The 17,152-nt window shown below is 30.5% G+C and overlaps 1 protein-coding gene across 6 annotated transcripts in view; it reads left to right on the forward strand.

Annotated features, from left to right (window-relative positions):
* Positions 1–17,152, forward strand: part of LOC142327995 (uncharacterized) — a 27,969-nt gene continuing 10,817 nt past the window's right edge. For 4 of the 6 annotated variants that reach the window (XR_012757141.1, XR_012757139.1, XR_012757142.1 and 1 more), the window contains exons 1-4: positions 1–320; positions 9,602–9,694; positions 10,916–11,017; positions 12,568–13,606. Coding sequence is in view for 1 of the 6 variants with exons in the window: in XM_075371423.1 (XP_075227538.1) it covers positions 231–320; positions 9,602–9,694; positions 10,916–11,017; positions 12,568–12,978 (696 nt within the window). In the remaining 5 variants the exon portion in view is untranslated. Of the gene's footprint in view, positions 321–9,601; positions 9,695–10,915; positions 11,018–12,567; positions 17,148–17,152 lie in introns of those variants that run through there. The other 2 variants (XM_075371423.1, XR_012757143.1) reach the window with 2 other exon arrangements.

The following is a 17,152-nucleotide window of genomic DNA, read 5'->3' on the forward strand; positions in this document are numbered from 1 at the left end:
GCACTGGGTATGAATGTCTGTAAATAGTTGAGTTGATCGTTCATTGTTTTGTTTTTGCTGTTTACAAAAAATGCCCCAAGAAACTAAATAAATAGTTTAAAAACTCGTCTAGGAAGTGAAGAAAAAAGCACGTGTTAATATAGAAAAAAGTGGTTGTTTAGATTAAAGTTCAGGTGACATTTGTAGGTTACGTCAAATTTCAAGTAATGTAGTACTAATGTAGCACATTGATGTTTAATCATATTAATATGCCTACTGTTTTGGATGTTACTGCAGTTGCATATGGAAATATTTTATCTACAAAGCAAAAGCATGTCCAGGTAGGAGTAGTACCAAATCAGCAAGTGTAGTTAGATAAAACATTAAATAAAATTAAAAAAACGTTTTCTTATACACCCCAGTTATCTTTCTCACACACACACGCCCATCTGCAAAATTAATTATCTACATTAGTTATCTCTTTCTATCTACCTATTACTAATAGTTTTGATTAGCCTAATCACATCTGTAATGCCTCTATTCCTTGTAAATTTATTTCGTTTTATATAATCATCTGCTTCATTTTTTTTTTACTCAGTCTTCTGTTGAAAAGAAGATTAAAACTTAACAACATCATGCTTCTTGGGAAATGGAATCGTGATTACTTTATTTTGTAATCTCTTGAAATCCTCCTTTAGACTTAATCAGTTCTCTTGATGGTGATAAAACTTCTAATTTTAGTTTTGCTGGTCCTATTTAAGGTTTTTTCATTTTATTCCAGCCTTTATAAGATAATTTGCTTTCTTTTGAGTAGTGTTGTTCCTCTATACACTTATTCCCCCTTTCAAATATCCTTTCCTCTTCCTATAACACTTAACCATTTTTACTGGCAATTTCTTTAGTGCATGCTACCATTCCTATACTTATCCCATGTTACTGTTTTTACATTTTACCACATTAGTCCATACTATCCTGTTTTTTCTGATTTCTCTATATATGAGCGGTCTCAAAAAGCCATTTCTTCTTTGCTTTTAGTGTTGCTCTCTTAACTCATTATTCAGTTTTTGAAGATGAAGAAAAAGGTAAGAGGCCAGTTGTATAATTTTCATTGTGAAGACTACTGCATTTGAAAAAGGGACTTTGCATTGCTTTCAATGTTGAATATATGGTAAGTCAGAGTGTACAATGGTAAACATTGGAGTCAATGTTTGAAGCAAATTTGAGACCAATGTTGGACACATTGTCATTGTATGGCAGTGCCTTGATCATGACATGGATTCTAAATTCCAGAGCTATATACAATCACATTTTGTATATAGCGGGGGTATATACTTATAAAAGTATACTCATGTATCTTCCCTTATAAAAAAGGACACCATCCTTCTGTTGAAGCCTGGACATCTGTAAATGAATAATGAAATAAAATTTAAAAATAAATCCAAAATCTCTTCCATTATCAACATGAGTTAGAACAATGGGTACTTACGTATTAATGCCACTGTAGCTACAGCTTTATTTAAAAACAAAGTAGTCAAGCGGATTTCAGTGGAAAATGGGCCAATATAGAGTTTAACATAGATTCAAAACACTCTCTTTATTAATTTTAATAAATGGTTATTTATTTTTATAAATATAATTTAACCAAACTTAACCTACGCTCGCTAACCTTGACTAATTAACAGGAGTGTTTTGATTATTTAAATAATAAATAATTGCAATAATTACTAATTTATTAAATAAATACTCAGAAAATTACAGTGTTAATTAGTCACGGTTAGCGAGCGTAGGTTAACCCACCGGGTTGGTCTAGTGGTTAATGCGTCTTCCCAAATCAGCTGATTTGGAAGTCGAGAGCGTTCAAGTCTTAGTAAAGCCAATTATTTTTACATGGATTTGAATACTAGATCGTGGATACCGGTGTTCTTTGGTGGTTGGGTTTCAATTAACTACACATCTCAGAAATGGTCGAACTGAGAATGTACAAGACTACACTCCATTTACAGTCATACATATCATCCTCTGAAGAATTATCTTAACGGTAGTTACCAGAGGCTAAACAGGAAAAAAAGAGAGAGAGCTTGCGTAGGTTAAGTTTGGTTAAATTATATTTATAAAATAAATAAATATAAATAACCATTTATTATAATTAATAAAGAGACTACTTTGTTTTTAAATAAAGCTGTAGCTGCGGTAGCATTAATACGTAAGTACCAAACAATGTTGTTAGTTGTAAAACTATGATAAGGAGATTACTTTTGTTGAGTGAAAAATGTAATTATTACATTTTCCCTTATTCATATCTAGATCAATCACCTTTAATGCACCAATTAAATATACAATCTGCATAATCTCAAAGCATAACGTAGTCATTCAATTCAAAAATGTCTACAACATTCACGAACATTAAATAACTTGAATTCTTGATAACGAGATGACAAGTGTTTGCAGTTAATAAAAACAGTAGAGTACTAATTTATTGGGACACATTATTTTCAATCAGGTAACTATGACAGAATTTCCTGGTGTAGAATTTATACACAAAGATTTAGATTTATCTTCAATTAATGATATGGTGGCTGTACTAGCTGGAATCCTTTTCTAAACTGATTTATTTTGTCTGTGTCATATTAACAAAATTATGAGGTGGTTGTGTACATATCTAATGAGCAAAGTCGAGATCCTAAATTTTCTTGAATGAATCCCACCATTGTTTTTATCTTCAGTCGCCTATCTCAGCAATTCATCAATTACCATCAAAAATATTTAAAATGAAAGTACTTGGTGCAATTTGACACCTTTATTTACTCTAAACCTTAGTCTGCTTTCCTGGGTGAATAACTTTACATTCACCCAGGATGAATGTCTTATATTCTGTACATCTCTAGCAAGGTTTATTATTTTCTTTGGCAAGTTATATCTTTCATGGTTTTCCAGATATTAACATTTTCTTAAATATTTAACCAAGATTTTCCTTCCATCTTTACATTCATTAAGCCTGTGTCACATCTCCCATCAGCCAGTTCTGCCTTTCTCATCTTTTCTATAATACTTCTTAACACTTCTTTTATCTTTAAGTGTGTACCTTTTCTGATAAACTGTGTGCCACTTTTTCACTAATCTACAATCAGTATTATCTTTTTTTAAATTTATTATCTTAACTGCCATGAATTTCTGTGGCATAGTGGTAGTGTCTGCCTTTTGTCTGGAGTTTCCAGACACAAGTCTTGGATCATGCATGACAGTTTTCACATGCTACAAAATTCATTACTGTTCATCATAGTAATCATCTTGTATTATTAGGCCTGGACCTGGTGGCTGTTTTTTACTGATCGAATAAAAAATGATTGTTATATCACGCTGTTTTTTTTCTAAACAAACAAAATATTTTATTGAAAACAGGATTCAGTTACAATAATTATAGTCTACAGACTTACAACGTACTTTTGTAAAGTAACAGAAAAAAATGCTGAACTGATATTGTGATTTTTTTTGTTTATTAAAAATACATCTGTTGTGAAATGACTCATTCCAGTTAACAGAATACATTTATCTTGTGAACTGCTTGATTTCATGGCCAGATTTGTTTATAATATATTTAAAATTATCCGGTTTTAAAGATTAATGATTCACTGACTGACTTTTTATATTGGGGTCCTTTTTACATAGACAGCAAGGATAAGATGTAGAAAAAAGAAAGCTTTTAAAAGTGCTACCAAAGAGAGATCAGCCTGTGTATATCCCCAAAATTTGCTAAATAGCTCAAAATGGTTAAATATATTATTTTTCCCCCTCTCACCAGACTTTGAAGGGCATTGATTTTTTTTTATTGGAAATAAATATTTTTATATGTATTTAAATTTTTAATTTTTTGATCACTCTGTATGAATGATCTAAATCTAAAATAGACAACATTTTCAAAAAATTGTTGGTTTATCGTTACACTTATATCTGCAAATGTGAATGAATATTGTCTTTTGGTCAAAACTTAAAAAATTTGCTTCGCTGGTGAATGAACAAAATTGTACAGTATGAAAAATATAGATAGTATAATTAGTGTAATCTACATATTACTCAGTTTAGTTAATTCAAACTTCTTTTCTCCTCTACCACAATCAAAATGTTTACCTGCTGAACTAAAGTTAGTGCTGATTTGCTAGTCTTCAAGAGAAAGGCATATTTTCAACTAACGAAATCAGATTTTTTTAAACATCAGTTCATAGATTTCTGCCTTCCAATAGTAATGCCTATTAGTATTGTAATACTAATATTGTATTAGTATGCTACTGGTGTTGTAATGCCAATAATAATCAGTATTACTACTGGAAGGCAGAAGAAATCTGCTGATAATTTGTTCCTGTAGCTTACAACTAACTCCGAAGTTCCGTAAGTTTTACATTTATTTACAATTTGTTTAATTACTGCTTGAATAAATTAATGTTATTTTTGTTATTCTGTAATTAACCTGTTTACTGGTATCAATTCACAGTATCCCATAGAACTTGCAAATTATACATATGTAGTGTATTATACTGCAATCAAGTTTTTTATGTGCTGTATACATTTTATATGCAAATTTAAATAGAGCTGAGATAAAAAATGGTTTGTGAACAATGACTGATGGTGGTCAACTGAACCAGCAATCTTCCAATTACTAAATTAAATGTTGACCTTTACACTGATATTCCATTCTGCTTTTTTTTTTGTTTGTGAAATTCTACCATACATAAATAAGTATGCCAGTCACATTTATACAGTTTCTCTTTGTGGAGATCACTCTCAAGATAGTCACTAATTGAACACCAAATTAAACTGGGCCATTGTCTGATTTCAAATCCTGTCAGAATTTATTCTACCTTTAATCATATATGTACCACGATTTTTCATGATTACAGCTTTAGTAACAGCCTTTTATATTTTAGCCTGCTTTTTAGCATTTACTTATCCTAAAAGTAGATTTTGTAACTGAAATCTGTATTTTAGCAACTTAATAAAGATATGTTCAGTACATCCTCCCTTTATTACATATTTTATTTCCTGTAACTACCTAAATATATCGTTTTTGATGGTAATTTACATGGTATAAATAATTTGTAGTAATTACTAAGGACTGGTTTTATTTCTAGCATATATGTGTCCGTGCGTATTGTACATGTACTGTATTTATTATCGCAAATGAAAGTTGTTCATATGTTCCTGAATAGTGTAGATTAAATGATGTTCATACTTAAAATTAGGATGTGGTATTATTATAGGTGAAAATGCAAAAATTGTTAAATTAGAAAAAAAAATAAAAATTTTGTTTAATTTATTATTTAAATTGTTACATTTTGTTAGATTAATATCTGAAATCAAACAACTTTTCTTTTTTTAAGATTGTTTTGATTTCTGTTTAAGATTCCTTTTAACTTCCACATGGGTTTCGTTGTTTTTATATATTTGAATGTTCTGATTTAAGGGGATTGTTTTTTTCTTATTTTTTTGTAATACTTTAAAGTGTGCAATTTCAAGTGATAACTAAAAAAAATTATTTTGCTTCAATTTTTTTCTTTAAATTTACTTTGTATGGTAAAAAGGTATTGTTACACTTATTTTTGAAAAAAAGTATTTATTTCCGTTTGAAATTTTCTATATAGGTAAATTTCTGTTCTTTCTTCTGTGCATCTTTGCATGTATTTTTGCTTGATCAAGAATATTAACAAATGATGTTTTTTTTATATTAGGTTGATATTGTGTTTTATTGTTATGATTTCGTTGTTTTTAAAAATATTTAGACAATGAAATATTTTTAAATAAAGAAGAAAGGTGATAGGCCAAAAATGATGAACATTACAAGTGAAAGTGTTGATATTGCAAGTGAATGTGGGGATGTAAATCTTGAATCCAGTTTAGATAATTCTTGTTCATCTTCCAAATTCAGTGGATCTAAAATCAAACTATCACCCCATTTTTCAGTTTACAGAGAAGACAAAAAAGAAAATTAACAACTAAAAGAAGGTAATACTATTTTAGATATAAAATACAAATGCAAATAAGCCAATTATAAGACCGTTGTCTTATGAACATCTTAGTGACTGCATCGGAAAACGCAAAACCCTAACGAGTGTTTAAACTCTGTTGTGTGGTGGAAGGTGCCAGAATCAATATTCGTTGGACGAAATACAGTATAATTAGGTGTTGACTTTCACTGATGTAAACGCGGGAATGGTGAAGGTCTGTTTTCCCCACAATATATTTTTTTTACGTTATGTATTAGTAATTGCGGTACTTGTGTTGTAACGGTGCCACTATGGTTGAACCTAACCTATAATGATTCCACCATCGTTGTACGTTATTTATGTGCTTATTACTATAATACACAATTTACGTGTACTTCAGTAAAGTACAGAGATAATATGTTTTTTGGCACATTTTCGTCCCTTCGGAAGAATACCCATTTTCTGCAAAAATCTAACGGCTTCCTCTTCCCAACGCGGGAGGGGTATTCCAAATTAATTCAACAAATTTTAGTGCATCAGTATCTTTGATTTTGATGATATTTGGTGTTTGATAACTACCCACCTAGCAGTGGCAAAGAATATTTTTTAATATTTAAAAAAAAATTTCTTGAGTAATTTTCTAACTTGCAACCGGTAAAAACACCTATTTTGTCTTTCCATAAACTGTAGCATTCTTATTTTACATCTTACAGAGGTCAAAAAGGGCTTTTTGGAAATAGTAAATATGGAACTTCATCTTAGCCCAAAATTAATTTTGTTACATAACTAAATCTTGTAATGTTTACTGAAGTTATGTTTACGAATTGTTGCTTTTTCAAATTTTGAGCCCAGAATAAATAATGATGGGCATAGGGAAATAGGACTGTTTTTTATCATTTAACTCTTTGGTACTAGTAGTAGATAAAAAAAATGGACTGCTACCTTTATTAAAAAAAAGTGGCCGCCAAATTGTAAGATTTATAAAATATCTCATTTTTGGGGCTCAAAAACCACATGTGGGATAGGTGGCAAAAACTGAAATGTTTACTTACAGTAGGTACATTTTATGTACTTTACAACTAAACCATTAGAATGAATAAATTGATAATTAATTGTCAATTACAGAATGATAAATAATAATTACAAAATGATAAACATCTCAAATACACTAACTAGTTCAATTCACTTTTACATTATTTTACTCCTGCTAATGGAAGTTATGAATAAATCTTGTACTTTTTGATAACAATCTTAACTAACATAACTTAGTGCTCCTGCCATTTTTTTTTTTTATTGATTAGAACTGATGAAGTCTTCATTCATGTTTGGTGAAATGTGTCCTCTTCCAGTAAGTCAATAGAAAAAGCTCTGAAGGTGTGAGAATCTTTAAAATATTTTACAGTTGAACCCATGTTTGATTATCCCTCAATGATTTCTTTATTGAAGTATCAGGATTCTGAGGATGGAGAAAGTATATTTGATATTGCTCTTCATTTTCATGTATTTTGACTTCAATGACTTCACCTAACCACCACTTGCCATCGTATACACAGCGACATAATTTTTACATTTTGGCTTTGGTAAACCTATAAAGCAATCAGAAACACTATGTCCTTGTGTACTGATACTAATGTAAATGTTTCTGAATCAGAGGCTGCCCGGACTTTCAGAATACATTTCTGACTTGTTGGAACATAACTGTGAAAGGCTCTTGTTTCTGGGACTGTTGTGATAACCTGATAACGAGAACTGAGGTATTCTTCAGTCTCTGATACATCTTTATTAGAGCAGAAAATAAATTTACATTTTTAATATTATCTTTGCAATAATTGTACATTTCAGAAGGTGTAACAATTTGATTGTTGACAGTCTTTTGAAGGCGTGCTTTAGTCACAGTCCTTTTTACAGTTCCTCCAATACCATCACATGATCCTTTTCCATGGTATGAGTCAAAAAATGTCATCCAGCTGTGATATCAAAATCCTATCAATTGTAGCACAAATTTATTAAATTTTTTTGTTTTTATACTAGGTTGAGGAGGCATCAGAAAAAAAATTGTTTAACTTGTGGTAACAGTGTTTTACTTTATTTATATCTTGCTTTTGGAAGCAGAAGATCAATGTAGTATTGCGCTTCTAGTACTTGCTAATCACACAGTAGCTTTGGCTTTGTAATTTTCCTTCTTTTTTTAAATATATGAGAAATGGATGTACTGTGGCCTAAGGTTTGATGCTAATTACAATACGAGTAAAGAATAAGTAAAGAATATCTTTAATCAGTAAGATTTTGAAAGTTGTCTGTTGTCATAAAAATGTAATATTTTTGAGATAATTTTCAATATCCTTTTTGTAATCTGTGAAAATTATTTACAGGTGCTAAGCAGATGTCCTGAAACTTTTGTATCTCATAATACTGACGGCACATATTTTCCAAAAATACTTTCTTATTCGGTTTAGTCTCATTTCATTATTCTAGATAAAATCCCTTCTGTACTGTGAAAAGACAGGATTCTGTATATTTCATTCTAAAAATTAAATGTGAATGCTAGTTTACATGTGCTGTAGCCAACCATTTCTCCACTGATTTTAAATGGTGTACAAAATTGATTGTTTTACAACAAAACATACTGTATTAATCTGTTATATCATTTTTGTTTTGTTTTATCAGGCTATCTGTTTCAGCTCTCTATTCTGGCTCTGTTGAACTGTTAAGCACCAGATTTATCAGAGGTAACATACAGAGTTGCTTTCTTTGAAAATAGTGGAGTTCACTACTTCACTACACTGTCAGTTCCTGTAATTATGGATTTGGAAGAAAAGGTTTAACATTTGCATCAACTCCTATAAGAATAGGACACCTGCTACCAATCTAACAATCCCGTCATTCCAAATGCTGTGCAGGTGGGATCTCTGTACTGAAAGTACGAACTAATGACAAGGTTCAGATCATCCACGGCAAGCTTGATGATGTGATGTGTGTCAGAGGCCTGCTGTATGAAGATACTGTCTAAAGACTTCCTGCACAGTACGGCAGATTTGCTGTCACCGATGAAAAACTTCTTCCAACCTGGAAAACCTGGCAAATCACCCCTGACCACGTACGTGTGTTGCAGAACATCGAGGCTCCATCTCTCGACAACTTCACCTAACTCAATTTGGACTGCATAGGCACCCTGGGCTTTTAGCTGACCGAACCTAACCGTCAAGGGAGTTGAAATAAATCTCAATTTCCCTCTTGTAACAACCACACTCCTTGCCGTTTAAAGTGTGCCTATGACAGTAACTCGCAACAATAAAGATGCATTAATCTTGCGTAAAACAAATTTCTGCTTGGACTAAACAAACTGCTTGGTGCCACGCCCACTGTAACCCCAGGCCATGATCCAGCAGTGCTACCATACACTATTGTCATAAATAATTACCCTAATTAAAATATCTTTTACAAATTAATTGATATTCTTACGAAGCAGAAAAATTTGGGTTGTGCGACTTTGCAATCATTCTCTATTAAAAATATAGTATCAGTGGTAGTAATTGGTAGGTTAGATGTATGAATATTTAATTTACCGCCCTATTTCAGTTTAATAATTGTTAATTTTGTTTATAAAAATTTTTTATTTACATAATTTTTTTTTTTTTCATTTTAAGAATGGAAATGACAGTTCGTCTACAGGAAACAACTGCATATATTGTGGAGCTGAAGTGAAAAATGGAACTAAATCTGCAAGTTTATTTGCAAATGTAAGATTAAAAATATGTATAATATTTATAATATTATAATATATTATATTATAATATTTATAATAACAGTAATTGTATCCAAAATATCACAACCAATTTCTTTTATCTGACTCCATGACTTGTTTAACATTTTCTTCAGATTCCTTCGATTGTCCCATACTTTTGCTTTTACACAGATATTCTATTGTTTCAAACTGATTCTGTCATTGACGAATGTTATTGCCAGACACAGGATCACAATTAAAACTGTATGGAACGCAATTTGAACTAAAATTATAGATTCACTAAGTAAATATATAATCATACTGAATAACACAAAATGCTTTTTGTTCTAATTTTGCTTTCAAGCACCATCTTTGCTAACAGTGCAGTCTAGCAGAAAGATAGAGAATCAATCTATGTCCATGTGTGCAACTAACACTGCTTTTTGCTTCTTTATTCCAACCTTAAATCAGCACTGTACATGTCATCCAAGAGATATTGTAACAAATTAAAACCCCAATTTCTTTTCACTCGGTATAATACAAAATATTACGTGTTTTAATATTGGCTGTGGCCCGTTTGTACATGTGTTGTTGCTAAGAGGATATATTTTTTAAATTACTACAAAAATCCATTCTTCCTAAAAAATATGAATGTCAATTTTAAGGATGATGTAATTCAGGGCAAGTAATAATTACTGCTTTCTATAAATACAATTTTTGGAAATTGAAGTTGAAATTGAAGGATTTGGTTTATAAACAGCATAGTGTGTGATCTAAACTGTTAAAATTTGTTGTCATAATTTTGGGCACAAGTTCTTTCTACAAACTGATTTTTTTTTAATTTAATGGAAAGGCACAATTTTCCTCTAAAAATAAGTATGTATCCACTGATGATGACATTGGTGATAATTTGAAGTAAGCTCATCAAATCTACTACACTTACCTAATAGCTTTGTATTGAGTAGACAACATTTTCATCAGTAAACCAGATTACTCTGCTTCAATCTATAATTTTCTGAAGCCTTAAAGTGGCCTATACAGGGACAGTTAAACTCAAGATAATTCAGCAACTTATCTGAAACCAGTTATTTGTTTATTTTTGTCAACATTAACCTTTGAATGTAGATGTAGAGAGGTATCATGTATATGAACTGGCGAAAGTTTAACAATTATTTTATTTCAATCTTTAATTAATGATTCATTTTATCTTATATAATTTTTTTTGTTTTATTTTAAGAATGGAAATTGTAGTGACAACTCAGGAGGCATCAGTGATTTAAATGAAAATGGAAGTAAAAATGAAAATGAAAGTGAATCGGTGGCAAGTATATATTTAAATGTAAGGCACAGCAATGTTTACATTAATATGCTAAAAATAAACTAACCACTATATGTAACTAATTTATTTTTAAAGCAAAGAAATAATCAAAATACTCAGAATGACAAGCAGGTGCAAACTTCTTAGCATTTTGATAATGAAATTTTAAGAATTGTTACATTAACAGAATCAAAATTATTCAATAAATTGGTAGCAATTAGTCTACTGTGAAACCTTGATTACAGAGAATAATTAACTTCACTAAAACGGTTTTGGTATGTTACAATGAAACTAGCTAAAACATTTTATTCTTTCTCCAGTAGTCAGCACTGATAGTTACCGTGTTATAGACATTATGGAAAATGTCATTTTGCTTACATGTTGTGAAATTAAAAGGGGAGTCAAATTCCAAGAAACTAAGAGTAAAAGAAAGCTGGTGGTATTCATGTGAGAAACAAATATAATAATCTGTATGATTTTATAGCAAGTATCCTCACTATATACTAATGCTATTTTTCAAGATTATTTCTGGCTACGTTTAGGCACTTGCCCTACCTTTCTGTTAACTTTCTCATTTCAATAATAAAGTTGTTCATTTTTAAAGAATTAATCACGTTGGTGTCTGACCCATTCTTGTTAAAATGCTTGACCTTAAATATATAATCTTTTTAAATACCAAAGAAAGTATATTTTTATATTCTATGAATGTATATTTGTACATAAATGTTTGCTTAAAATTTGAAGTGACCTGATCTTAAAGAATTTTTTAATCATTGATTTTATTAAATTCTTAGGATAGTTAGAGTAAGTTTATATAGTATGTTATATAATTATATTTTTGAGTGATTTGCTGATTAAATCATATTTGTTTCCGATAAATGAAATTTACATACTCGTCTATGGCTTTATGACATTAACTCCAGCATCGGTGTTATGAAGGTTTCTCAATTATATTGCAGTATTCTGCCACTAATAGTGAAGACAAGGAAAACCTCGTGGCTTATCACTGTAAAAATTAATTGTTTAAATTTTTTTCTGATTGTAATAATATACATGTACTTTGTGGTAAAACAGTTATTAAATATTATAATTGTAAGAAGGATAAATTTTTTTGGAATCAAATTCTCTAAAACTTTTGTTTAATAAGTTTAATATATTATCTATTTAACAGTTATTTTATGCCAAACATAAAATAGTGTGTTTTTTGACCCCGATCTTTTGTCTTTTACCAGTGATTTCTTGAAAGTGAATAAAAATGCAATTCTGGAAACTATTCTTTTTTTTCAATTATCGAGGTCAGATTTCATATACAACCGCTAAATTCATCTCTTCATTTGAGTCCCAAGAATTACAGTGGCTTAACTTTACTGAAAGATGAAATCTTTTACAAGCCTATACTCACTAATGAACAATTTCCAAACCTCTGTTTCTATGTAGTTATTTCTTTATTTTCACTATCAGAACATGTCCTGAAAGTTTTTCATTTTTTGTGAGTGCGTGTGCACGTGCATGTGTTTGTAGTATTTATTGTTTTTATAAATTTGAAGATGTACAATTTTTTTTCTTTTCAGACTCGAACATCATCATCAGCCAGAACTTCATCGATGCTTCATTTCTTAGCAGATTCCAAAGCACCGCTTATACAGCAAAACACGTTACAAATTCAGCAATCGCAGCAGAGTCCACTTGGTACTTCACTAATGATGTCTCAACAGCAAAAAATGAATGGACAAATGCCGACAATGATAAACATATCACAACAGTTACTGTGTCCTTCAACGCGTATGTCACAATTGTATCCGTGCCCAGAAGGTGGAGAACCAACTAAAGAAATTATATTGCAGTGTTCACCACCACATTCATCATGCTCATGTCCTTCAGATCCATCAGTAATGGATAACAGTTGTGCTCCTGTTCCGGTGGCAAATAGGTCATCTAATAAAGGGCCATTAACTTCATCGATAACTGTACAACAATCATAAGGGCTTTCTTCAAAATCATGTGCGAACGGACCATGTGCTAAAGGTGGTGGTTTGTGTAGTAAAAGTACTTTACTGATATATCATTCAAGGGCTTTACAGCCATTGTCATTTCAAGTAGTGAACATAAAAAAATATGACAGATCAATATTACTACCAAAAAATACATTTAAACCAATAAAACCAATGAAACCATTGAGGCCGCCATTGAAACCATTGAAGCCGCCATTGCAACCACAGAGGCCATTGCAACCATTGAAGCCACCATTGCAACCACAGAGGCCATTGAAGCCACTGAAAACATTCAAACCATCAAAACCAGTGAATTTATCTATAATCTTTACATCTGGAAAAATATCTATAGTCGCTCCAAAAGTCAAGGAATTTCCCACTTTATCCAAAAAAAGAACAACAGCTGTATTGGCTTCCAAATATTGATAAATTTCCAATAATAAGTGCTGAAAATTCTTCACAATCTCAGCAGATGAATAAAATGCAAAAATCACTAAATAAATTTCAATAGATACAGTTATCAGGAAGATGACAACAATAGCAACTATGACCACGTCGATGATGACGAAGACAGCAATGACAACAGCAGCAGCAGCAGCAACAGGAACCAATTTTTCATGTAATAAAAATAAAATTTAGTTATATTGTTAGTCACTAAGATTGGGGCAGAAGTTATAGGAAGAATCTGGGATATGCTACAATTAGTTTATTTTATTCATTTTTCCATACTTTCTGCAGATCATGTTAAAGAATGGATTTATATGTGCAGAGTATTAAACATAAAAGAGGGTCCATAATTTACAGAAGGTGTTGAAAATGATATCCATCCACTCATTTCTTTGGACTTGTTAAGCACATTTGACCATGTTTTTGGCTGTACCCTGTGTATTTTGTGATGACATTGGTCATCACTTATCTTGAATTCCTGCAAGGTGTGTGAATTGCTCCTATAAACAATTTATTTTGATTAACTCCACAGAAAGAAGTTTGGAAACCACACACATATGCTTATTATTTGTGGGTATAGGAAAGATTTAACGAAAATGTGCGGGTTTTCACCCCGATCAGGTATTTCTGACTGTTAACATACTCGCCAAGGTGAAACCGTGCTTCATCTGTGAAAAACATTTTATTTAAAATGTTAATGTTACCTCTAATCAAGTTACCATTCACAGCAATGTGTAGCCTTTTAGCAAAATCAGCATTAACTCGTGGAAAACCTGCATTCGATATGAATAACATTTATCATTCTCCTCACTGCAGTGTGCGCTGAACCAAGTAAAATGTTCTTTTCTTGGCTTAGTATCCACAAATGTTTGAGATCTTGTAACTGCCGCTTTAATGTTACATATTACCTGCATCATTAAAACTGACCTGTGTTGGGCAGTTTCTTTTTACACTAAATCTTTTTCACAAAATTTTTTAACTACCTTCTGAATAACACATTATTTAAGTTTCTATCACAAATACACTTTCTTCAACAGTTAACCGCATTTTAACAAACAACAACATACGATTAGAAAACCTTGTTCAAAAGCTAATGCACGACACAGACTGGCAATACTCAAATGTGCAGTCAATAAAAGACCTCCCCACTCTAGCTCCATTCGTACAAACATTTATCACATTATTTTACCCATCTCAACCAGTGGATGCATTTTAACAAAAATCTTCATTTAGTATAAACTACTCAGTGATGATGTTAAGTTGAATATTTGTTCAAGTTATCTTGAACTATTAAACCCGTGAATTTGATGGTGAGAATTTGTTGTGAATGTGTGATTGATATATATATATATATATATATTAAATCAAACACTTCCTATTCTCCTATGACATAAGAGCTATGTCTTATGCTAAGATGTTTTTCTTTTGGAGTTTATTGATATGACTTCAGTAGTAGCTTTAGATTGTGATATACTGACTTTGGTAATATGAATGGTGTTTGTTTCTTTTCACCTCAAAAACGATATGAATGTAGTTGAAAAAAAATTTATCGCAGTGTTTTTTATTAACAAAAAAAAATGTAAAATTCACCATCACTCGCTCGAGAAGGATTTATATAATGCTTTTGTCATTTTCAGTATTTTTATTTTTTATTCCTTGGCTTCAAATAGATTTATTGCGTATACATTGTGTAGTGTTTCGTTTTAAAACAGTAAAATGTTGTAACCTGTTATTAAATTTTGTTTTGTTAATTGTATTTATTTTGTTAATTGGGTCCATGCTGACCAATCCAGTAGTTGGGGAAGTGTCATTCAATTGATCCCAGGCAGAGTTATGTTAATGAGGAGCATTGCACATGTCATAGAAATAATATTATAATAAATTAAAACCCCAATATTTTTTTTTTGTTCACCAGGTATAATACAAATTATTAAATTATTTAATAACATGAACTTGTGGCCCGTGTGCACATATGTTGGTATAAGAAGAAACTTTCGTGAGAGTAATTAAAAAACCCATTCTTAATATAAAATTAATCTTAGAATTTAATGATGACATAATTCTGTGCAAATAATGATTGGCTTCTGTAAATACTTTTTTTTGAAATTCATGGCTCAGACTTTCTGTTCATAATGCCTTCTTCTTTAGCTGTCACTTTAATTTTTAACCAGACTTTGCTCTTTGTCCTAATTGCAATATTTTTTCAAAAGTATGCTAAACTAAACCTTACCAAAATAATTTTGATATTCAAATACATTGTAAAACAAAACTTACTAAAACTTTCAAATTGTTTCAAAAATAAAAACTATATTCTCTAATATTTTACTTGATAGCTAACTTTATTTAATATACCATTACCAATCATAGAGCTTAAATGTTACAATATATTATATGTTCTTGTATATAACATTTATAAGTGTACAGCAGTTCACAAAAATGAATATTTTAATCATTATTAACTTCTATTTACACAAACTCCAGAAATCTAAAATTTTTGTTAATCAACAACTCACGTACATGTGAATAATACTTATCTAGTAATATGTGTAATAAAGGAACTTTTACTCTATCCTAATATTTCATGTAAGATTGTTGAATTAATAATTGTATAAATATTTGATGTTAACAAAAACGAATATTTCAGCAATTGTGTAACTGTTCACTCTATTAAAGAATTGGAGGATCGTATCTCACTTTCAAATGAATTGGTCTTAAGCATTAACCGATATGCATTAAAACCATTAAGCATTAATAAAAGTTATTATAATGTATTTGACGAATCTTTTATTTGAATAAAGTTAATAAAATCATTTTGATAGGATAATATTGAATTTTAAAAGTTTAAGCTAATTTAATTTGATTAGGTTTTATTAAGATTCATTATGGTTGTTGTGTGTTTATTTAGTGTTTAACAAAACCAATGTAACATGTCCATGTGTGTACATTTCCCTGAGCACCTAGGCACTGTAACTACAAAATGCTGCCTGTTTGAAGCAAAAAATATATTTCTCATAATTGTCTTGATAAATTAAAGCATTTTAACAAAATTAGTAATTTAAAAATATTTTTAAAGTGATGTTTTCAAACAGTGGTATGCAAAGAATAAGATAAATGCTATCAATTAAACTAGTATCGCCCCTAGCGGCTTAGCCCGCAGGATACAGGTGTAGAACTTCAAACATTAAAAAGTAGAGTTTTAATAATTATACTAGTAAACAAAAAACCTTTCGTGTACCTGGAATCGTACATGGTGATTTTAACTAATTTTGGGGTGCTGAATTCAAATCTGCTATCAGAATTTGTGGAAACTACTATCACACTATGCAACTAAGCTAGTATATGTGTAAATGATATAAAAAAAAACAGGAAAACTAATTTCCAAAATCTTGGATTGTTTGAGGGTGTAAAATGATAACTGTAATATCTGAGATACGGAAGAGGACAAGTCTTATCCATAGGTCTAATTTTTTCGGCTTTTCTATTCAGATTATTGTGTAACCGTTGTAATCGGTGAGGGTGTTCAATGATTAATCAATTATGTATGTTTAAATTTCTTTGTACAGTTACACATAACAAGTTTTCTTTTTATTTTCACAAAGAATGAATTTTCACTACTTATGCCAAACTTTCTTAAAGATTTCCAAATTCTTTTGCTTCCTTTGTCAGTTTTAATTTTTCTCCACAAATGTACGATTTTGTTTTTTTTTTTTTTTTGTTT

The sequence above is a fragment of the Lycorma delicatula genome, chromosome 7 (assembly GCF_047948215.1).
Source record: "Lycorma delicatula isolate Av1 chromosome 7, ASM4794821v1, whole genome shotgun sequence".
Lineage (NCBI taxonomy): Eukaryota > Metazoa > Arthropoda > Insecta > Hemiptera > Fulgoridae > Lycorma > Lycorma delicatula.